A 24,953-nucleotide genomic window follows, 5' to 3' on the forward strand; every position below is an offset into this window, starting at 1 on the left:
ACGCGCGGTGACGTCACGAGCGGAGCCGAAGAGAGCCGAGCGGAGCCGAAGATAGCCGAGCCCCGTAACCTGGCAACTACGCAATGCTAATCAACAGCGGTGACGTCACGCTAGCAACAGCGTCCTATGCTATACGCCACGTCACACTAGCAACAGCGCAAGGCTATATAAGCAGACTCCACAGCAGTGTGATCATCAGTTGAAACATAGCAGCCTGCGAGTGTGCGACAACTAAGAAGTCAGCGAGCGGAAGACTTATTGTGTGCTTTCCAGACATAGTGATTGCTGTAGTACAGTTATACTCGGAGTGTGTATTTCAGGGAGACTTGTATAGCTCCCGCGTAATCAGTACGTGAAGACAAGTGAAGATTGTGTTAAGAGATTTTGTTGTAGGGTTTGTAAAGTGTGGAAACCCGTAATATTGTGATCATTAATTATAGCCGTTATTTGTAGATTGTTAAATAAACCCAATTAACCATCTCTACGGCGTCTTCAGTAACGAAACACGTTACATTGGTGTCAGAAGTAGGGGTAGGGGTCAACATGTCACAGTACTATTAATTTTTTAAATGTTATATATGGAGAAATACTGTATTAAATTAGAGTATTTTTCCACAACTATTGTCATAATGAGCAAACACTTATCATCCATTACACCTTTTCTGCAATTTCTTTCATAAACTCTATTAGAGACTATGGTATATTTGCAATGAACAACACTAACAACAATTAGGTAATACATTTCCGCTACTGTTTGTCAGTCCATATTCTGGCCCATACAAATGTCATGATAAGAACAAAATATTTCTTTTCATTTATGAGAAACAAAGGACTTCAAATGCAGCACAACATTTAATTCAGAAACTTGTAAACTAATATTCCACATACTATCAAAAATGAAAGTGGCAAATATGGATTCACAGATTATAAATGAAATCACTCTACCTGTTACATGCAATACAAGCAAAAGTGCCCATTCTTCACCCAAAATATACTAGCTTTACTCGATAATATGACATCATACAGTATCCAGAATTTTAAAGTAACAACAACTGAATCAAGAACTCGTGCAATAATAAGATCTACCCAACTGGGAATAAGGATTCAAATCACATCCAAGAATGCCATCTCAACATATGCACACTGTCCGTGATTTATGCTAACCGTTTTACAGTGCATACACTTTTTCACCTTACTCTTCTCTTTTGCACTACATGTTTCAGCACTAATGTGCCATCTTCAGGTGCATTTTCTCTATGCACGTCTAACTACTGCATTGCATGCCCTGATGTCTTCATACTAAAATGACTAAAATATATATTCATCACGTATAATAATAGATTTTAAATATTAAAACTTTTCAGGATTCGTCATCCTTACGTCGTACCTCAACACGCGAATCACACCAGTCCTCCTCTGTCGGAGCACTAACGCACGCAGTCACAAGTGCAAAACACAACAAAGAGCACAATACACACATGAATGTAGGAAGAGTGCTCCGACATAGGAGGACTGGCATGATTCGCGTGTTGAGATACGACGTAAGGATGACGAATCCTGAAAAGTTTTAATATTTAAAATCTATTATTATACGTGATGAATATATATTTTAGTCATTTTAGTATGAAGACATCAGGGCATGCAATGCAGTAGTTAGACGTGCATAGAGAAAATGCACCTGAAGATGGCACATTAGTGCTGAAACATGTAGTGCAAAAGAGAAGAGTAAGGTGAAAAAGTGTATGCACTGTAAGACGGTTAGCATAAATCATGGACATGAGTCAGTGCAACAGGATGCTAAAATATAACATTATATGCACATTGATTTAACAGCCATGGCTACCATTCATATTTGTAAGAGTGCAGAGTAAATTTCATATCTGCAGCTGTTTCTTATTAGGTCTGTGGAAGGAAAGAGGAAACAATACAGAAACCGAGACACGTGGGGTGTGTGTGTGTGTGTGTGTGTGCGCGCATGAGAGGGGGGGCAGGTGGAGGGGGAGGGAGAGGGANGAGAGGGAGAGAGAGAGAGAGAGATAGTGGTGCATCATGGTAATTCAAGAAAATAACAGAGTACACAAAATACAAAAATTAATATTTTGTACATCTGTTTAGCTCTAAAAGTGGCCAGGATCCAGGGTATTGTTATCTTGGCACTTCAGGGTCACATTATTAACATGATGTGAAGAAGACACAGACAAAATGAAAGAGAAAGAATCTGTGGCAGGTCCCAATTATAAAGAAAAATTATGTAGGTTGATTTCATTAATGCAAAAAATTATTACAGCTAAGATGTTTGTTAGAAATACGAGGCTCGTCCACAAAGTAAGTTTCCCTGGGGCCGTTTACAGAAACAAAACATAATTTCATGGAAATATTTATTGCAACAGATACAGCAAGTGTTCAGCTATTTTTCAACATAATCACCACCAGAATTGAGACATATGTCATACCGTGGGACCAACTTTTGAATACCTGTATCATAGAAGTCTGCTGCCTGGGATTGGAACCACTGTGTGAAAACCATCTCCGCCTCTGTGTCATTCTCAAAACGCTGACGCTCGCCGGACAGGAATTTCTTGAGGTGTAGGAAAAGATGGAAATCACTGGGAGCAAGGTCTGGGCTGTAGGGTGAATGATTAAACACCTCCCAGCTGAACTCCTGCCGGAGACTTGCTGTCCTTCGAGCCGTGTGCAGCCTAGCGTAATCGCGCAGGAAGACAATACCGGCACTAAGCATCCTGTGCCGCTTGTTCTGAATGGCCCATCGCAATTTCTGCAGTGTTTCACAGTAACGCTCAGCATTCACCATCTCACCTCTGGTCAGGAAGTCGACGTGGAGAATGCCCCATCTGTCCCAGAATACTGTGCACATCACTTTCCGTGCCGACAACATCTGCTTGAATTTCGTCTTACAGGGAGATCCACTGTGACGGCAATGCATTGACTACTGCTTGGTTTCTGGGGTAATGTGTGCAATCCACGTTTCATCACCTGTGATGATCCGGTCCAGAAACTCGTTGCCGTCATCATGGTACCACTGCAGAAATGTCAATGCTGACTCCATGCGCTTTGTTTTGTGTTCTGGTGTCAGTTGCTTCAGCACCCACCTGGCGCACAATTTCCTGAACAACACGTGCTCCATGACAATTTCATGCAACAAGGAGCGGGAAATCTGTGGGACATGATTGCTGAGTTCCGTAATTGTGATGTGACGATTCTCCATAATGTGTTCCCGCACAAGCTCCACCAGGTCGTCTGTAATGATGGATGGCTGTCCACTGCGCTTCTCATCAGGCACACTTTGTCGACCTGCTGAAAATTGTCTGAACCAGCGACGCACCATCTGCTTGCTCATGACATTAGGCCCATAGACCCGGCACAGCTGACGATGAATTTCGATCGGCGCTACACTCTGTGCATTCAAAAACTTTATCACTGACCACGCTTCACAGTCGGTGGGAGTTGGAATAAGAGCCTCCATCTTCAACAGCTGCAATGATGCTACTATGGGAACGCGGGAAATTCCATTAGTGCATGTGCCATGCTATGCCATTGCTCTATCACATACGTGCAATATCAGGTTTGCTAGCTGAGGGACGAGTGGGAAACTTACTTTGTGGACGTGCTACGTAAATAAGTTTGAACCTTTCAAATAAACCCTTCATGTTAGGATAATAAGGGCAAAAATAGTTTTTGTGTTTAAAACTACTGGACAAATAAAATAAGAAAAGGTGAAGCCATCCTTGTGCTTAATTAATTAAGCATTATGCCATGAAGTCATATAGCTGAGGGTATAGTCCACATATTCTTGACCTTGACATTAGTCTGGGGTGAGTGGTCAACTTCAGGCCCAGTCACTTCACCACCGGGGAAAGAGCCCCCAGTATACATTCAATAAAAAAGGCTGGGTGGGTAACATGGAGAAGAGAAAAATCTTGCCCCTAACAGAATTTAACTCTGACACCTTAGTTATCCAGCCTGTAGCCAGTCTCTATACTGACCGTGCTACCCTGGCTCTTGGACAAGAATGCACTAGGAAATAATACATACACAGAGGCAAACTTGCTGTACAAGTAGGATAAGACAGGACAGGAGAGGAGGTCATTGCAAATGGTAACAGAAAAGACACAGTGAAGCCAACAACTTGCAAATTTACATTAGGTAACAGAAAGACTTAGCGAAGCCAAACAACTTGCAGATTTACATTATCAAAATTGAAAATATGAAACACAAAGTCTGAACAGAACATCAGATTTTATTGAATAATTTGTAGTTACTAAAAATATTATGGGACATTTAGTAACTCTGTGAATAGCCACGCCATAGCTCAAGCGGTCAGTCGCTGGCTTCCCACGGCAGCGGCCCGGGTTTGATCCCGGGTCTGGTCAAGTGGGATTTGTGGTGGACAAAGTGGCGGGTTTTCTCCGAGTACTTCGGTCTGCCAATCTTCATTCCACCAAATTCTTCATCATCATGATCACCAGGGCAGGCTACAATAGGCCAATCAGTGGCCGCCGTGCTGAGTGGACCCAGTTGGACTCCACCCCCCACTAAGCCGAATTAAAATTAAACACTGTGAATGACACAACTAAGGTATTCATGAAAGCGAAGAAACCCTGCAAGCCATCCACTGCCTTGTATCAGACAAAAATAATTCTTACATGGCTCAAATCTGAATTAAGTGTACAACTTGTAACAAAAACTTCATTAGAGTGAGAAAAATCATCGATCCACAATATTACACATAAAACAAGGGCTCTTTTCTGGCACTTCCATCATCATAAACAATTCCTAGTTACCCATAACTTTCTGCACTGACTATACTTTCAATATGGCTCCTAAAGCTATTTATAACTGATAATCCATAAATGTACTGAACTGTGAGTACTTCAGGTCTGAACAGATAACTTACTTGGCCTTCAAGCAAAGTAGTGCAATGCACAGTGCCATTGTAATATGATCAGAAAACATCAGCTGACTCCTCAAAATGATACACAGTTGCATTAGATCATGTTTAAGGATGACATTCAGCATAACCTTCCATCTACAAGACTTGACCCCCACTCTAGATTTCTTAAAAATTGAAATGCCTATCATGTTAAATCAGATAAGCTGCTCTTCAGTTCTGTTTCATTGTGTTATGTTGCTTGGTTACTGAATAGGAACTGGAAACTATACTGCCATTGTGCTACATACAGCTGCAGTTAAAAAACTGTTCAGTCCCAATTATGACGAGGGGTGTTGCACAGATATGAACACAAAATTTGAGGTAAAATGTTCCTGTGAAGTCAGTAACTCAATAGAGATAGAAATACGAAGACAGTACTGATTTGCCTTTTTTAACACATTTCAGCACTGGAACAGAGCATGTCCAGCCAAGTTCAAAGCCTGGTGAGGCACCCAGAAAACAGAGAAGTATGGTTATCATCAGTTTGAAATTATCTGAAGTAGACATGAATGCACTGTCTTCTGACCAAGATAACAACAAAAAGACTACTCCATATATTCAAAATTAACTTCCAACATAAAAATGTGATTTGTCTTAGACTGGGAGATAGTATATGAGGAAGATGAACATACAGAAAAGACTGTGAGGTGCCTAAATTATATAATTAGATTCAAACTATATAAATTTAATAAATATCTAACAACTCAGAAATGGCAGTGAGTGTTTATAATGAGAAGGGTATAGTCAATATATGTTTCTATATTTTAACAAAATTTGCACTTACAGTACAAATATTTTTAATTGATTTGTATATGACACCTGATCATGGCCATTTAATGTCAAATTATAAATTTAAAAAAGAAAGGTTTTTAACATTAGTTTGTGTGATGGTTAGTCTTACACCTTGAATTTTTGCAGAAATGTAGAATTTTCCTTAAAAAATGAATCACAAAAAGGCAACTATCATCCTTACTGCCCTAGCCAAGGGATTGCTTGCTGCATGAGAATTTAATACAAAACAATTTCACATACTTTTCTAAAAATCCTGTGTGCTGGCAACTCTCCTGTGTCAGGCTACTGAGGACTATGTCTCATAAATCTCCTGGGACTGAGCATAATGCCTGTTGAACACAGGCTATGTGTTCTGGCATTCTGTCTTCTTTTACCACTAACACCCTTACTATTGTACAGGGTGAATCGTATAGAACCGGCCGGAATAATTTGCTAATAATTCTGCAGGTGATGCATATAACCGCTCACAATTACAACATAATAATCCATGGGCAGTGCTGAGTCAAATGGCGTGCACATGATCCGGCAAGCGGCAGCCCTTATGCTGCAAGGTCAAGGACAATGCCGAAACGTGTCTGCAGTGGGCAGGCGACAGTCATGGAGTACACTGTTGAACAGCGAGCGGTTTTAATACCTACTTGAAAATGGCGGACACTTTCAACACCTGCTCTGATCATGGCACACAATCCAAGATAAGATATTTGTAAATTACTTTAATATCTGTATGGTATAATTTATATTACATCTCATTTCATCGGGCCGGTTCTATATGAATCACCCTGTACTACTGCTATTTGTTTCTGTTGCTGCTGTTCTTACTATTGACCGCAACAATCACTACAAACTTGTTAATCAATCCTGCAACTGCAGACCTGTTTGGATCTTTCCCACATTCATTTTCTACTCAAAACTGACAAACTTCAATAGCATTAGCAGTCTGGTAAAACCCTTTCTTTTCAAACACAATGTTCTACAGCACATGCCATCTTGTTCTGCAATGCTTAATGATATCATGAGCAATCACATATACTATGTTGACTGCTGTAACATAGTTAAGTGAATGAATATAATCACAAATAGGAGTATGTTTTTTTGGAAAGATCATGTAACAGAAATATATGAGGGAAAATCTGAATGGACTACTTAAAGTTCAAGCTCCAGGTAAGGTAAAATTAAATCCCCTCCAAAAAAGTTATTAGCTCTAAATTTCTTACCAGCTTTTTGAAGGCTACCAAATCCTCTTCAGTGTTTTTATTCGAAGATGACTGTATTATGTTCTTGTTGTTCTGCTGCACAACATTCAGACCCTGTTGCCTCATTCTAGCTTCCAGTTCCTCCACACTTTGCATCTTCCCAGCAGCTTCTGTTATGGCCAGAATTGCATTCCAATCAACATATTTCAAAATATTGAAATATAAAATAATGAATTAAAGTAACAATATTGATCACATACATGACCTGTCAGTACATATGGATCAGATGGTTACATACTGATTCTCCAGCTTTTGAGTCTTTGCCAAGAGGCTGGATATCCTAGATGAAGTTTCTCTTTGATTTCCTCAATCCCTCATCCTACATATCATTCCATCACCATCTTCATCATTTATTACTGCATTTTATTTTTGTAAAGATACATACAGAATCTATATTCTGTCAATACTGAATACCAGACATAACCTCAAAGCATCAGTATGTTTGTAATAGCTGACCTACAAACTGTACTTCAATTGTAGCATGTAGGCAGACTGCTGGGCAATGACCATGGGATAAGCAAATATACCACAGCCATAACCGAGTAACGGCATAGCAAACAAGCATCTTTCCACTGCAACAACTGAACTACAACAAAATAATAGTGTTTTCTGTGCGGTCCATGCTGAGATGTTATAAGCAGTATCAGTCAGTCAGTGAAGAGTTAGAGGACTGCTACAGTTCAGTCATTGCGAGCTGTTGCTGTTAGAAGCCAGTAGCTGAGGCAGGGAACCGCTCAGAAACCCAGAGCAAGGGGAACATTTGCCACTGGAAGCCGCTACCAAGCAATGGCTAGTCAAGACTGAGAAGACTTCAGTGTGTGCTCTAGTAAACTGTAAAGTGTGTGAATTAGTGAAATGATTATAATTATTTGTAGTCACAGATATGTAAGAGTCCAATAAATCAAATTATTAATCCAAAACCTGTCTACAGCCACATTCAATCGCATGACAATATATATTATGTGAGGCAGTATGATTTACCTTCACACCAAATTTCACATGTATAGTTCCAACAGTTCATCATTATGACCATCAAACTGTAAGCCAAATAAAATGTTCACAGGGCCACCATGTTGTTATTTTATTGTCCACAAATATTACTTTAGTAAAGTCACACAACTTATACAGATCTTTTCCTGTACATTCATTTCAGAACCTTGTATTATATTGTGCCAGTACTGCTCTCACCACATTAAGTTTCCATGTCTGTCATTTGTCATTACTGATTGCAGAAAATTAGCAAGTATCATGTCAGAAAGGTATTCAATGGCATAACATTCACATGGCGTTTCATGAAATGGAGCAAAAAGATAGCATGGTGATCTCTTTATCCTTAAGGAAGAAAAACATGCTTAAAATGTCTTCAACAGTACTATACCCCTCAAATTTATCTCAAATTCTTGTAACTGTTAGTCACATTGGAGGTATACTTTCAAATTCACAATTCCACCATCTTTGCACCTTGGGCACATTCTTCAATTTTCAGGGCCACTTAAAAATTAATTTGCTTTGCTTGAAACTCAAAGAACCCTCAACCATTTTGCATATCTGTAAATCATGGGAAATGATACTGATGTGCAATCTGTTAACGATAGCCCTCACTAGCTTCCTCTTGTACAGTGTTCAACAACATGGTAAATATTTCATATCAACACCTACAGAATAGTTTTGCAACACATTCGTATACCAGCAACTATAAGGCCTAGTTTGTCGTTTATAGGTCTAACCATATGCACATTTTGGTGTACAGATCCATTTCTAGGCAGTGACCCCGAAACAAATGAACAACATTTGCTGCTAGGCAACAAATTTTAATAAGCAAGAATAGACGGCTGCTGCTAAGGAATGGCTCAGTAAACATGTTCCTGCAACAATGAATATGCATGCAACAATAGAGAACTGCTGGAACCCGTAATTTCTACTTGGTCCGTGCAAAGGAGTTATATAACAAGGACACCAGCCTGGGAGTTCAGTTATCAGCTGTTAATGAGTCTGTGAAGAGAAGACTATAAGGTTGGTGTGAGATGGCTACCAGTCTGGGAGTTAGAGAACTGCAGTTCAGTCATTGTGAGCTGTTGCTGTTAGAAGCTGGTAGCTGAGGCACAGGGACAGTTTGTGATCTAGAGTATGGAGAACATCCACTGTCGAAAGCCGTTACCAGGCAAAGGACAGTGAAGATTGTAACAGACTGAGGACACCAGTCTGTATGTCGGTGATCTGTAAAGTATAGCTGCAGTTATGTGTATAAGTGGTCAACGTGAAAATATTTTTCTTCACGGAATGTTAATTTGCAAAGCAAGAAGAAACATGGACCTACTGATAAAGGACGTTACTGAGATCAGGTTTTGGCCCATAAACTTTAACAGTGACAGAGGTTTCGATCTCAGTTGGTCCTGGTGCCCAGTTGACTACATGATAAAGCAATATAGAGATTCACCAACTGGGAGATTAAGATACAACTCAGCTAACTCATGACTAACTCACTAGCCTCACGCTGTTTGCATTCAGATTCAGTGGGATGGCCTGAATATCAAAGTCACATCGTATTCTTATGACAGGGACAGAGATGGTCCCTGAAGCATCAGTTACTTTTAACCAACTGAAATGGTTATTAGCTCAAGAGAATTTCACAAAATCCAGAATGTTATAATTAACAGTATGATGTATTTTGAGTGTTTGTATGTGATTAACAGTTTAACACTCACATAATGGCATGTAAAATGCACATTATGACAGAAATCACTTCTCAAGACAATCCTTCACCACATGGAAACATTAATCTCCTCACAACTATGCTCCCTTCTTTCATGAATATATCCTTGTGTCTAGTAACCAACTCATACTACCTAAGTTGTATAAAATACAATACAGTATTAATTTATAATTTGATGTTTCGCAGATTAAAAATTAACAAAAGTTCAATAATCTAACTCACAGTTATACTGAAGTTTGAGTCTGAACTGTCTGCACACTCCTACAAATAAGCATCAAAATAAATATTTCAACAACAGAAAAAAATGTGAGTAGAAGGAGAATAGTTTAATTTCAGAAATTTTATTGTGCTGATTTTTTCTTATTCATCAGTTCAATTACTAAATATAAAGATAAGAGGCAGCTTAACTGGATGGCATGCATGAACCAGCAGCAGCTTCTTACCTAAGTCCCTGATACTGGGTGCTCTGATAATGGTAGGCAATGTTGCATCACCCTGGGTTGATTGATTCTGACCACCTCTCTGTAACATCTCTAGCAATAATGTAGGCTTCACACATACTGAACCACTACTGCCAGTCCCACCAGTATTACCACCATTTCCAGAGCTCATGACATTGCTGCTTACACTACTACCAACTGCAGACACTGATACTGTAGATGTTGCTGTATTCGCTGCTGGAGAGATTGGGGCGAAGTATGTGTCTGACTCACTCATGGGTGGAATCACAATGTTTGGCTCTGTAATATCTGAAAATCAATCATAAATATCAGTGAAATTTTAGGAAGATTTGGCTAAAATCAAACTAAATACCTATAATAAATGTTCTACACAAATATGAGCCTGGACAGCTATGCTCACATTTACAAATGAATGTTGAACTTCCTAAGAAAATCCAAAATACATATTCAGTTACACAACATACCAGTTTTCCAAGCATAGCCAGCATTCAGATATTGAAGAGGGAGATTATTAATTTTTTGCATCTTTCTAGATGAAGTAACATAGTTCAAAAAGGAATACTGAACAAGCAAAATTTACATCATTTATAGAAATTTACAAACTCTCAAAATTAGCCTTCCTGAAGAATGATACTCATAACTGTATTCAAGTACTGACTTCAAGATCATTTACTCTTACCATTAATAATATTATTAAGCAGTTCATCTTGAAGTGAGGAACGGCGACTTTCAGGCTGATTCACGGGACTGTCTCGTCGAAAAAACTGACAAAATCTGGAACCAGCTGAGCCCTCCATTGCTGTACCATTCTGCAACATATGACATATTGTCTACTTCACTGCAGACGCTTATAGCCATTAGCTAGTCTGCAGTATCATAGGAATTCACTATGTTTTTATCATTTTATAGGTCCTCTACCAACATAATTAATGTCATATTATTACGGCCTTTCTAATTAACTGGTAGGACATGCTTTCCAAAAGGAAGTCACATTTAACTAGATGAGATGAGAGATGTTCTTGAAACATAATCATCACACATAAAACTATAACAATTTTAACTATGGAAGTACTCTTGAAGTGTACGAGTCGTATACCTGTCTGTCAATTCCCTTTCTCAATTACATACATCAGTATTATATATACACAAATTAATTATGTTCATGACACTCAGTAACAACCACACCACAATGGTAAATGCCATGCTAGAGTCAAAGCTTTTGTCAGTAGATGAAGGTATTTTTTTAGGGAATATAATCTGTCTTTTCTGTAGTGCTCTCTCTCTTTCATTCAAATGTGAAGGAATTACAGTTGCAGTTAGCACTAACCCATGAAATCAACACTGCAGTGTGAAATTCTGGCAGCAGCCAGAGTGTCTGAGAGACAAAGCTTCAAAGTGTTTAAATAATAAACCTGCATTCATTCGTATGCCAGGAAAAAATCAGAAAACCAAGGTTTAAATCATAGCTAACAATGATGAAAATAGGAGGTCTCCAATGCCATGTATCAAAAGGGATGCACTGCTGCTAAATCACAAACTTTCAATTCATGGTCATGGAGCACATGGATGAAACTGCTAATTGTACTGTGGTGCAAAAATTCAACACTACTGAAGTAAATTAAAAGAACAATGAAAATATGCCAGTTCCTTAAAAAAAAAAAACACACACTGATAAAAACTGAATGGCCTGACAAAGATATGAAGATTAAGTGTTTTAAGTTTATCGTACAGTTTAATTAGTCATCTACAAAACAAACACAGATGGTGAATCAGTAATAACCAATTACTGTTTTATTTCTCAAAATCTTGACACATTTCAAATCTTCTGGGATATAACATTGCGTAGTCCGTTGAAAGTCAACCGATGTTTCGGACGAACATATCGCTTCCATATTCAGAGCTGAATAAGTGAAGCAAGACAGCAGCATGAAAACAAGTGACACCTGCTTTCATGCTGGTATCTTGCTCCACTTATCTGATCATAGAGATGCAGGATACGTTCCTCCAAAATGTTGATCTTCATTGACTTACATGGTATTATATCCGAGCAGCTAGTACTCTTCGTAATCACTGCTGTGAGAGACTCATATCCTACAGAACATATTTTGATCAAATAATGATCATCATTTGAACATTTAAAAATTAATAAACTGCATACTGTAATTTTATTGTGCTGGAGGTTAGATCCAGTCGCTGATTTATGCAGTATGACTTACTATATCTTTATGCCTCTGCATTAGTAGAATGCATTTATGTTAAAAGCATTCAGGCAACTATTTCACCTCTGCTATCTTTATTTATCTCCAGAATGCAGACCCTTAGTGAAATGAAAACCTGGCCAGTTCTAGTAATGACATATGCCTAATGTGTTTCTTCTGAAAATTTACAAATTTAAGAAGGGGGCTGTCAGAAGAGGGTAAATATGGTATGGTAAAATGACGATTATACAATCTAAACTGAACCAAAGAGAGGTTGGATAACAGAAAATGTCAGATTATATGAATAATATTAAAAACATGCTGCACTCCACATTCTGAAGCAATCATTTGCATGGTTTCCCTACCATCAAGCTTTTCCAAAGCTTCAAGTTCTTGGTCCACTGAAAGAACCACTTCCATCCTTTCTATACATGTTACAATTATTATGTGAAAAAATTGAGATAAACTGAAAGGGTCTGTTATTTCCCCAAGCAACATTAACTGTTAACTGGTACTACAGAAGCCATAGCAAGTTATAATTCTGGGGAAACAGTTTCATGTTATATAATATGGAATTTTAAATTTCCTGTTTCAATAGGTCTATGGCCATATTTTAATGGGGGTGGGGAGTAAACAGCATCAGCAATGTTCAGACAGCTGGACTGCACAATTCACCAACGAATAAATCTGACATGTGACATACACAGTTTCTTTAAAAGAAAAACGAAAGAAAGAAAGAGGGCAAGTGGTGGCCAGCACTGATGGCCACCTATGTATATGCTTATTCAAACACTTTGGGGGTTAAAAACTATTACAAGAAGAAAATAAGTATTAAGAATGAAACTTGTAAAGGATTAAATGGCTAACTGCAGCTGCAAGAACACAACCTACCGTTAACAATGGCAGGGAATCAATTTTAAGAATGTCATCCAGGTCCAGATTGAATTCAGAGTTCTGCAACGTGTGGGATCCATTTTGCTCTGTATTCTCTGGTTCCCAATTCATGGTAGGCTTGCCAGCAGAAGAATCTTCTTCAGATGCCCTGACTGTTAATGTAATATCATTTGCTTTTGATGTTGATATGGGAGAATGGGGGGCAGCAGGTGGATCAGTGATAGCTCCAATAGGTGTCGGAGTACTGCGACCTGTCGGACCTGCTGAGTTGGTCTGCTGTTGCAGCAATGAATCTGAAGACTTACGGTTCAAAGCTGCTGTACGTAAATCTGCAGAGAAGCAAAGATTAAAAAAAATCCATCCAAACATACATATAAAAAGTATAACTAATTAAACTGGCACTGTTAAGTTGTTTCATAGTGCTAATAAACAAAGAACATTCAAATAAGAGGTAAACATGCTGCTTGTGATAATATGGTTACAGTTTCTTGCATGAGTGTACAGAACAGTGTAGACATTTCCCTAAACTCACTCTCTACTTACACAGAACTTCATCATCAACCACTGTGAAAAGAGCCGCATGAAACCTAATTCAGTTCTTTCATACTTACTTGATTTCCCTGCTTTGGACTGGGAAGGGGACTGTTTCTTGGACACACCACGTGCCATTTGCTCTTCAGGAATATCCTCAAAACCTCGGAGTTCAATTGTATCATGCTGTGATGTTGGACCACCTAGAAGAAAACAGATAAATGGATGATTTTAATCTGACGGAGAAGCTACAGTGACATGAAAAAAAAAAAAAACTGAATGGCCTGAAGAAAAAAAGAAATCATGGTATTTTGTTCCAACACCATAGAATTTGTTGATTTTAATGCAGAGCATGACTTGATTGGATGGTTCATTAGTTAGCTAGTTAATGATTGACAAAACAATTTTAACCCACTAACCTGAAAACCATTCTGGCTCCTCCTCTCGACTATCACTGTATGCTCGTCGACGATCAGCATAACGATTTCTTTCAGCACGATCTCGATGACGATCCTTATCTCGGTCACGGTCAAACTCACGACCAAATGACCGACGTTCATACCTAAGCCCACATTAAGGATTGGTTAGTATAGTGGTTTCAAAATAAGCTGGCAGTACATGTTAATCACATGAGACAACAAAATGTAACATTAAATTTGAACTATATGAAAGGCATATTGCAAGATATGACTCATCCTTTGTTCAGGAAAATGAAATGGGTTACAAAAGGGTGGAATAAGGTCTGCTGGCACACCAAAAGGGTAAACTTTGATAATGAACATCTGCAACAGACAGACAGACAGAAAGGAGTTCATAAGCTGAATACAGAGAGTGATAATTCAGCTCATGAGGGAATTTTGGAATAGATGGGGGTACACAAATTGTAAAATGATTTGACAGCTGTAGGGAAAGTGAAGAAACAAGGCCATAACTTTGGTTAGAGATGACAGGAAAGATATGTTGGTCTATTGAGCTCTGGCAAACATATAACTTACCTTTCATCACGATCTCTATCGCGTTCTCGATCTCTGGTGGTGCCACTGCTTCCACTACGCTGAAAAGCATAATCCATCTGCTGATCTGAGTCTTTCTCTCGATCAAACCGGAAGTCCCATGCAGTATGGGCCAAAATACGACCACTGCCTATACGTCGGGTTGGGGCCATGTCTCGATGGCCTACATCTCTGCATTGATCATGCAATGTAAGTTAAAAATATGAGATATGCAAAATGAAACAAGAACAAGACACAGGCATGATCACAAATTATTTCACATTTCTAAATGTTGTGTGTTACATGAACTTTAAGGTGCAGCAGCATCAAAGACTATTTTCACCTGGATGGAATTATGTTACAACTCCTTTAATTTACCCAGGGTAGAATCAAATATAACTATAGACATCTCAAACTGTGAAGGGGACTGAAAGACAAATTGAGGGCAGAACACATCTAAATACTAGAACATCAGAATGTTATGACAGTAATCTTATTGGCTGTCACAAATGTCATGAGGATGAAATGCAAATATGACTTCCTCACAGACATGTAGGACTGTCACACTTCCATGGGTGGTCTCAATGCCTGCAATTTGTTCCCCTGAGTATGGATCACATCATCACATAAGGATGAAGCAAGAGGAAGATGAAAGGACCAATGGCTAAGGCTCCTGAGCATGATGCTGTATAAGCATGGCATCTTCAGCAGCTCCATTAGCAGTCTCAGTGCCAGGAAGAGCTGTGCAGCCAGGAACCCAACAAGAAACAATGGATTTCCCTCCCTTATTGAGTTGAGATACTGTACAGAGAATTTTAGTAACTATACAGTCTGCTATACAAATCCATGTACAGTCTGCAAGGCACTTAAAGAGGTAACATTATGAAGTCTTAAATTACCAATTACAGAATTTGATGTCAAAAGAGAGAAGAGCTTGGTAAATGGTAACAGTCTGACCACACAATTGCCGTTAAAACTACATAGGCAGTATGAGAAAACCTGATCCTGACAGATGAAGGAACATGCAGAACACTGAACAAAATCAACTGCCAGTCTAATAGCCATGTCTTTTGGATATGTAGAAAAGAATTCCACATAAAATGCTGTAGGAAGTGAGTATGTTAACATAATATGGTGTTCCGAATATTGTTCATTTACTTATGAAGTTTTATATTAGTGTGCCTTGATTTTTCCATTCATGTTCCTCCATATCCAATGACCCAGTACTGATGACTTCTTATATTTTGAGCACATGAATTAAATACAAGGGAAAACTGACTGGCTGAGTCAGATGTCCACCCATCTATATTCTTCATCTCTCAAAAATTGCAGTATACACTGAACACTAACAGGAAAGTTTAATTTTGTTTTGGATGGGTCTTATACAGCAGCTGCTTTAATGAAGCTCAAACAGAACTTAACTGACTTTCCTGAATATACAGACCTACTACAAATTAACATTACAACTTTCATTTAAAAGATATATTCTATTTGATAAACAATTAACATAGTGCTAGGTAGACGAATATATGATTCTGTGCAGCTATGAACCACTGATGATTGTCAAATCATGAACCAAAGCTCAACACTAATTTCATTGACATTCCCTCCATGTTTTAAGTGCATCTTTCACCATAAAGAGTACATACAGATTTTGCAGTTACCACATAATTACTGAATATTCAATACAAAAAATCACTTTAAAAATTCTGATTATTTTTAAAATCTATCAAGAAATGGCAACAATATTAACAGAAAAGACATATCACTGGAAAGAGGACAAAATACAGAGAAAATTAAACTGTGGTCTTCTGAATATGAAGGGGCACATCTATCCTGAATACAGAAGCTGCAGGTTCTTCTTCTGAAACAGTAACTATGTATGAAATTACTTGGTGTCATAACTAGGGACCGGATTTTAATGCAAATGCATATTTCTTTCTTGCAACGAGAGAGTATGCTCGTTTGGATATATGTATGAATTACTTCATTTCTTAAATTTTGGACATGGTTTGATGGTGCATATAAATGCATATTTTGCCCGTTTTATGAATAAGCATCATATTTTCGAAGATCTCTATTTATACTGCACATTTCCTTTTTAAAAGTTTATCATATATATTTTTTAATTTTATGTTCAAATTTTCAATCCTGGTCGTGCGTATACAATTTTTCTTTTCCATATCAGAATATACTGCATATCTGACTCAACATTTCGTAATGATTCATGTTTCTGTTGCAGCACCCAGGACGGGACTTCCCCGATCTATCTACTCGTAACTTGCCTCATCCGCGTACCATCAAAGTGGCCACAAAGAGATTAGTCGGAAGCGTTCACATGTAGCCGCTATCAATGTGATACCATTCAACTGATAAGAGACTTCACTTATTTATTTCTGAAGTCTCCATGAGATTCGTTACGCTTCTTCATTTGAAACTGGGGGCCATTCACGAGAAGTTGAAAGTTCGGAGAGCTAAATGTGAGTACCATTGTTTTTTTAAATTTGTAATGAAATATGGTGGTTTTGTTGCATGATTTGTATTTAAGTATAGCTTTTTATTGCAAGTGAATCATTCAGTGATTACATAAAATGAACTTAAATATTGATTTGTTGGTCTTAAAATAATATAAAATCAATTTTAATATTTGGCATAAATTTTTATGTGCATATTTCGGAAGTTTTTCATGCATAAATGCATACATATTTAAGGGATTATTAGGGCATAAAAATCCGGTCCCTAGTCATAACCAACAAAATCTTTCAGGATTAGATTGTGCTGGGCTGATGAACATGCTGTGGACATGGCCAAAGACAATGTTTTTGTATTAGCAGAGATGAATCATTGGTTTCCAAAATGTCACTTAAATGTTTATTTTTAAAAATGTACTTATGTTAAACATAAATATTTACACACTCCAGCTCTAACTACAGCACAATTTTACCTGTCTCTGTCCGTCTTCCCTAGAGGGCTCTCAGCTCGTCTACTATTCTGATTAACATTCACATAGCATCCAGAATTGAAACTTCGGCGCTGAGGACTTAAAACTATACCATCCTGTTCCTTACGAATCCGTTCTCGGGGATCACCAGGTCGCCGCTACAACAAAAAACTGACACTTTTCAACTGTTCTCCTTCTTCTCTTCCTTTTTTAACATTCTGTGGCAGCATGAAGAATCAATGGCATTAAGGATTCTACATAATATTGTGGTGTTTGTGTCTTTCAAAGTATTACCTCAAAATTGCAGCCTCACTGTGTCTATAGAGTGTATGTAAGGTTAATACCTGCAGACTGTGAACTAATGACATATCCATACATAACTCTCTCCTTCTGTTAGCAATTATCAATAACCTACAATATAATTTATTTTCAGAATGTCAAAATTCATAACATGACATGGAACAATGTTCACAGATTTCTGTAGTACTAAATAATTTTTTCTGTCCATCTAACATGCATCACAGTCACAAGATTTCATCTCAAGCCTCACAATATACAGGGGGAACTTTTACTTTGTTGACCGGTTCTGTGGCTCTGCACTTCACAGCGGCTGGTGCACTGCTTGCTGAGAAACACATGAGAATTTTGCCAATGAGTCAGCATGCCTGACGGCCAATAACATTTAAGATGAAGGGAAGTTGTCATCTTCGTTCACAGATCACAGAAGCTGTTGAAAATACGGGACTGTGTGTGTTAGATGTGGATTCTGTGAAATCCAGTAGTTATTATTTTGCATATTTATGTATCTCTGTAGAAATCAACGGCAAAAATAAACCCTGCTAGGTGGATCATGTGGCCACAAGACCAGATTATTGTTGTTTTATATGGTCTAAGCTTTAGCAATTGTGTTGCCCTTCTTGCACTACACTCCGACACTCCAGTCTCTTGAGCTAGACGTTTCAGTGACTTTCTAGGGATACGTTCACTTCCGGCCCCTCTGCAGGCACTTAGTGCTTATGCTTTTTCTCATGTCTATTAAGAGCCCTATTGTTCTCAGTTTATTCATGAATTATGAATTGTTTGTCTGCCGGGAACTATTTCATTATGAAATTTATGCCAAAATTTTCACCAACACTTTATAGCAGGTGTGTACTCATATTTCACATAAGTGTCATGCAGAAATACACACTGCTCTAAAGTATACTGCATCATGATGTACACACTGCTCACTAACTGTAACTGAGAACAAATGGCTAATGGAGCTGATAACTGCTGCCTACTGCTGACAAATCAAGAACAAACTTCCATGCATGGACTGCACTGCTCCCTCTAAACATAGTACCATCATGCAGTCCACAAGTTAATTACTTCCCTTCATTCCGAACATTATCAGCCAACAGACATGCTGATTCATCAGCAAAATCTGTATGCATCTCACAGCAAATGTTGCACCCTTCAACAAATTTAAAAAATCTCTTTGTAGTATCAACACAGAGAACAGTCTAGACAATGTGCAAGACAGACAACTCACTGAAATACAGACACTTCAGGATACCCATAATATAACTGCAACAGTTTATATTTTTGACAATAACTGCTAGGTTTCAGATGAATTTTATGAATGTTCAACCAAGTTTAATTATACTAAAGTACAAAATAAATGTAATTGCATAACACATAATAAAATGGATAAAGAAAATCACATTTTCTTCTGCTTCTTTCCACAAGAAATACTTAGATATGTGGATATGAATTATGCCAATTTGAATTTATGACTTCCTGTGTCATTAATAATTAGTACCTTATGGTCCATTGGGAGGTCTCCACGAACACCACGTTCATCGTCTGGAGGAGTCTCTGATCTCTTCCTGTCCAGATGCCAGCGTTCTGGATCCCAAACTCCACGAGAACTATCAGATAACCCAAGAGACATTCTTAACAGTCAACCTAAGCATTTGGGCACAGGCAAATTAACACACACTGAGTAATAAAACAGATCAGAGATCCCTCATGAGCTACTAGATGGCAAGCCTATATATTTGGCCCATATAAGCGAAACATGGGTAGAAAAAGAGTTAACATTTTCAAAGTAATATATGAAGAGAGCATAGCAAATTTTGGGGATTTTTTTTTGCACTGCCATGCTCGGAGTAAAATTAAGGAACTGACACTGTACACCTGCACACCTAAGTCTAAAGACAAAGTATAAATTTTTGCATTCAAGTGTTTTTGGTGCTATTAAATGTGACAACAGAAAGCAGACATAGGGGAGGACAACACCATATTATAAAAGTTCTCATTCTTGAGAGTTTTTAAAAATGAGCATACTGCTGCACAAAAGAGCACCATGACAATACCAGCTACACCAAAGACTCAAATTTCTGGTAGTCACAGTCATGGTGCCGGTCTTCTGAGACAACATCAAATCATCCAACTTGTTTCCTTCCAAGTGGAATAGTGACTGCCAATACTCAAGGCATAGATGGAGAAACTATCTGAAGGATGATGAGGAGGAGAAGAATAATATCATAAGAAAAAGGAGAATAATAATACCACAAAAAAAAAACACATGGCCACATTAGAAAGCCTGAAAACAATGGGTATTCCCAAGGAAATAGGCTGGGAAATGCTTTTAACTTCTCTATATAATCCAGGAGTTTGAACGCAATAAGCATGTCAGCAGCATATCCATAACCACTTGCAGCATCAAATGGAATCTTCTATGCAGCTAAGTTAATGAAGCTCAAATGACAACTGAAAAATATGATAAATTGTAGGTTGATTACATACAGAAATGTAGATAACAAAGCTCTTCCAACATACTGACACAGCAAAAAAATGAAATCTTCGGATTTACTGCCCACTGTGCTGAAGAAATTATCTCCAGCTCAATGGTTATCTCCAGGAGTTCAATAATTCAGTTCTTAATTCCAAGGACAGCAGCTATCCAGAAAAGCTGAAAAAGCCTCTTGGCTGTGTTTGTCCCTATGTGATAGGTATTTCCCAAAGGTTCACACATATAAGAAATTGTTATAACATTAGGACTATCTCCAAGATACACACATGAGAAAACAGGTGAGAATGAAACCCACAACAGACAGCTTTTCCTGTGAATGTGGCAGAAGCCATGCTGGTGAAACAGGCTGGCTGCTAGCCATGCAGTTCCTTGGAACAGATGCAATCTCACAAAGGGCAGGTTGGGATAAAACCAGGATTTTTCAAAACTGAAAGTAACAATAGGTACAGGAAATACAAGAAATCAGTCCATACAACAACCCAATGGGCCAACACAGTTTGGAAATTTCTTCCATACTGATTCCCATTATGAGCAAGGAGGTTGGCATTTCACAGGGATGTCAGTATAACCTGAAAGTCTTTTCATAAGCGTCTACATGACTTTCACTCCAAGGTTTCAGGGTTCAATTCTGGTCCATACATGGTGATACAGTAGGCAGGTATTGTACAGCATGAAAACTTCAATTTTCTCCTGCATTAGGGTGTCTAGATTTGGTTGTTGGTTTGGTTCTGATACATTGTCTTTTCATAAGCGTCTACATGACTTTCACTCCAAGGTTTCAGGGTTCAATTCTGGTCCATACATGGTGATACAGTAGGCAGGTATTGTACAGCATGAAAACTTCAATTTTCTCCTGCATTAGTGTGTCTAGACTTGGTTGTTGGTTTGGTTCTGATACATTTATTTTCCATTTACTTTCAGTCTTAGTTGTAGGGACTTCATATGCATTTCCACAATTCTGACTGTAAAGTCTCCTACTGAGTCCTGCTGACAAAAGCCTGATTTCAGAAGCATATGTAAGAGTAGTACTCCACAGAGTAGGTGCTTCCCACCCTTCTGCCTGACAATGGAAACAGATCCAGTTTCCATAATGTCATGTTCATTAGAACACTAGATGATGGATAGAGTCTAAAAAACTCAGTAATTCCTACATGATCTGTATTTTTTGATGATGGCATCTCTGACTTTTAGTCTGCCATAAGTAAACAAAAGATAAAATTATCCCTGTGCTTAATTGATTAAGCATTATGCCATAAAGACATATGAGGGAGTGAAAGCATAGCACCTCAACACTAGATGGAGGTGAGTGGTCAGCTTCATACCCCGGACACTTTACCTCCAGTACCCATTAGATAACAGGTTGGGTGGGCTGCAGAACCAGTGTGGATGATGTGGAAAGGAGAAAAATCTTGCCCTTACTGGGACTTGAACTCCGACCCCTTGGCTGTCCAGACCATAGCCAGTCAATACAGGGTTTGTCCGAAAAGTAATGTCAGTTATTTTATTGTGAAGTGACTATATGTCGCAGCACTCTCAGACCGGTTGGGATCGGTGGAGGGGGAAGTCAGCTTATGAACCCGCGGTCGCTTAGTCGTCTCCGAACTTCCTGAGAGTGACGAAAGGCTTTTCCGTGAAACTCGTTTTTGTCTCCCGTGCAAGCCGCAATGCAGCGCTCCTTGGAACAAAGGATTGCCATCATGTTTTGTGTGAAACTTGGCAAGTCTGCAGTGGAAACTTTTCCCATGATAAAGACGGCCTTCGGTGATGATTGTTTGTCGGAATGTCAGGTCTACCGGTGGCACAGGGCCTTTTTAGAAGGCCGTGAAGAGGTCGACGATGAAGCCCGCGCTGGACGGCCATCAACAAGCACCACCGACGAAAATGTGAGTTTGTACTACATGGTACAACCATCAACGCCAAATTCTACATGGAAGTGCTAAAGAGACTCAAACGAAGTGTTTGTCTCATCCGGCCCGACATCGCGGACGATTGGAAACTTCACCATGACAATGCGCCAGCCCACACCGCCTTCCTCGTGACCCGCTTCCTGACCAATTCAAAGGTGCCAACGGTTCCCCAGCCGCCCTACAGTCCTGACGTGGCTCCCCAGACTTCTTTTTGTTTCCGCGCTTGAAAACTCTCATGAAAGGACATCATTTTGGGACAGTTGGCGAAGTCAAAGAGGCTTGCACCAAGGCTCTAAAGGACATTCCGGAGGAGGCCTACCATGACGCCTTCGATGCCTAGAAATCTCGCTGGAATCGATGTATCGACGCAGAAGAAGCCTATTTTGAAGCCTTTTAATGTGTTGCACCGATCTAATCCATAAAAGTTTTTTAATCGACTCACTGACATTACTTTTCGGACAAACCCTGTATACTGACTGCACTTTCCCAGCGCCAGTCTGCCATATACACAATGATAGAGAAAAAGTTTACAGTATACACTCAGACTATAGTTAATCCTTATAGCTTACTTATTGAAAGCAGGATCTAAGCATTCTGGTCTCCTCTTAGACAGTGGATGGGACTGGAATTCCATAAGTTCCTCCTGTAACATAATCAACACTCAGATTTATACTCCATAAATATTCCTTAAAATTAATAAGCATTTACATATCCAAGTAATATATTGTGCTGCAATAAATGTTTGTACCAGAGATTAAACAGTAGCCTGGCCCCAGAATATGGCCAAGAGAAAGCACAGAAATCAGAAATATCAGCCTCAAATACTTTCATCTCTGCTTCAGCAAGCCATGTGACAGAAATATATTATATATTATGCAGAAAATGCTTTCATTCTCTATTTCTTCCTCCATGTGTGGACTGGTTGTTGAGTACTACCAGACTACAAGGAACAAGGGTTTAGAGTGCAAAGGTGATCTAGGTCCACCACACATATTGCTGCTTGGAAACTATTTGGTTTGTAAAGCTATAAATGTGTTATTACAGAGAGGTAAATACATTCAGATTCTCACAATCATATCAATTTCACAGAGGCGTTGAATGCTAGGTAATGTCAAGCACCAATCTCTAACTTGTAATGACAGTCAAGGAAGTGTTGAGTGTGGTGTTTCCTTGTCAGTCTGCAACAAGCAATATATAGCCTGCACACTGAAAAGCAGTATTTCGTTCTCCTGAAGTTATAACACGGAGAGCAATTTGACCAGACTGTGTGCTCTAGTGAACTGTAAAGTGTGGAAGTAGCGATAGTGTTATAGAGGCAGCGAGGATTGTTCAGTGCTAAGTGCTGAGTTGAGACCATCGTATTACACATTTGGCTCTTTCTCGGTATATAAACGTTCAGAACTTGAGGAGCAAAGTGAAAAGTGAGTATCATATCCAAGATGGGGGACATCCCAGTGCTGAGATAAAAAATTTTGGAGAAATGAACGTTCTACACTGAAATCAGAATACCATACATTAGTGCAATATCCCAAAGCATACATACAGTTAAAACAGCACTTTATACGCTGGGTGACATTGATGACATAGTGGAATATACAGCAGCCTTGGTAGGGGAACGGGCTGTCATTGTAGATGCTGTGGAAGAAAACAGAGCTACCTATTGCAAAGCTCTCCACGGAAAGACATATTTTAGTGCCTTGTATGGCATTTATACAGTAACTTAGGACGAGTTAAGTGCCATGCTCAAGGCGAGCACCCTAGCAGACCAAACTAATTCACCAAAAGCCACAGGGCAACAAACAACGCAGGAGGATGGTTTACAAAAAGTACAGAGGCAGAAGCAACACGCCACCAACGAAACTGCCGAACTTCAAAGCGGCAGTGCAGAACAAAAAGTCGCCCACCTTAAACATTCCCCTCCAAAGAGGTCATCACTTGAAACTTTTTCGCCCTCCTCAGGGCAGCGGATATCGACACCAACTCTTCTAGTACCCAGGCCACTTCAAATGAGGAAGTTCCTGGAGAAGCAGGTAGGCCACCTCCAATAATCCTAATGTCTACTACTAACCTGATTCAGTTGCAAAAGCAACTGCAAAGTGTGGCTGAAGAAAACTTTTGAGTTCTGTAGCACTAGAAAAGGAACCAGAGTCATCCCAAGAGGCATGGTAGATTACCAATCTGTCAAATCCCACTTCGACACCAATAACCTGTCCTATTACTAGTTCTAACACCAAATCCTGGGGGTTAGCTGTGACCATGAAAACAGATCTCCAATGTTAGAAGCCACTGCTTAGCAACAAGTGAAGACAGAATAACAAACTGAGAAGACCTAGAGTGTGCTGTAGTGATCCACAGAGGTGGATTAGGGAGAATGTTATAATTATTTGTATTTATGAATCATAAACATTCAACAAATCCAATTATCAACCCACACCGTGTCTAGTCACTAACATGTGACAATATGAATAAAATCACTTTCCTTACACTGCTGCATTCAGTCAAACCAATCACAATGCTGAATTA

The 24,953-nt window shown here is 38.9% G+C and overlaps 1 protein-coding gene across 5 annotated transcripts in view; it reads right to left on the reverse strand.

The window, feature by feature from the left end:
- Positions 1 to 24,953, reverse strand: part of LOC111868730 (eukaryotic translation initiation factor 4E transporter) — a 102,083-nt gene that overhangs the window by 46,548 nt on the left and 30,582 nt on the right. For all 5 annotated transcript variants that reach the window (XM_023859657.2, XM_023859656.2, XM_023859658.2 and 2 more), the window contains 10 exons: positions 23,000 to 23,073; positions 19,528 to 19,636; positions 17,730 to 17,884; positions 14,789 to 14,977; positions 14,213 to 14,355; positions 13,874 to 13,996; positions 13,260 to 13,591; positions 10,850 to 10,979; positions 10,153 to 10,458; positions 6,958 to 7,106 (listed from right to left, as the gene is read on the reverse strand). In XM_023859657.2, coding sequence (XP_023715425.1) covers positions 6,958 to 7,106; positions 10,153 to 10,458; positions 10,850 to 10,979; positions 13,260 to 13,591; positions 13,874 to 13,996; positions 14,213 to 14,355; positions 14,789 to 14,977; positions 17,730 to 17,884; positions 19,528 to 19,636; positions 23,000 to 23,073 — 1,710 coding nt within the window. The remainder of the gene's footprint in view (positions 1 to 6,957; positions 7,107 to 10,152; positions 10,459 to 10,849; positions 10,980 to 13,259; positions 13,592 to 13,873; positions 13,997 to 14,212; positions 14,356 to 14,788; positions 14,978 to 17,729; positions 17,885 to 19,527; positions 19,637 to 22,999; positions 23,074 to 24,953) is intronic.

This window comes from Cryptotermes secundus, unplaced genomic scaffold (genome assembly GCF_002891405.2).
Source record: "Cryptotermes secundus unplaced genomic scaffold, Csec_1.0 scaffold13, whole genome shotgun sequence".
Taxonomy (NCBI): domain Eukaryota; kingdom Metazoa; phylum Arthropoda; class Insecta; order Blattodea; family Kalotermitidae; genus Cryptotermes; species Cryptotermes secundus.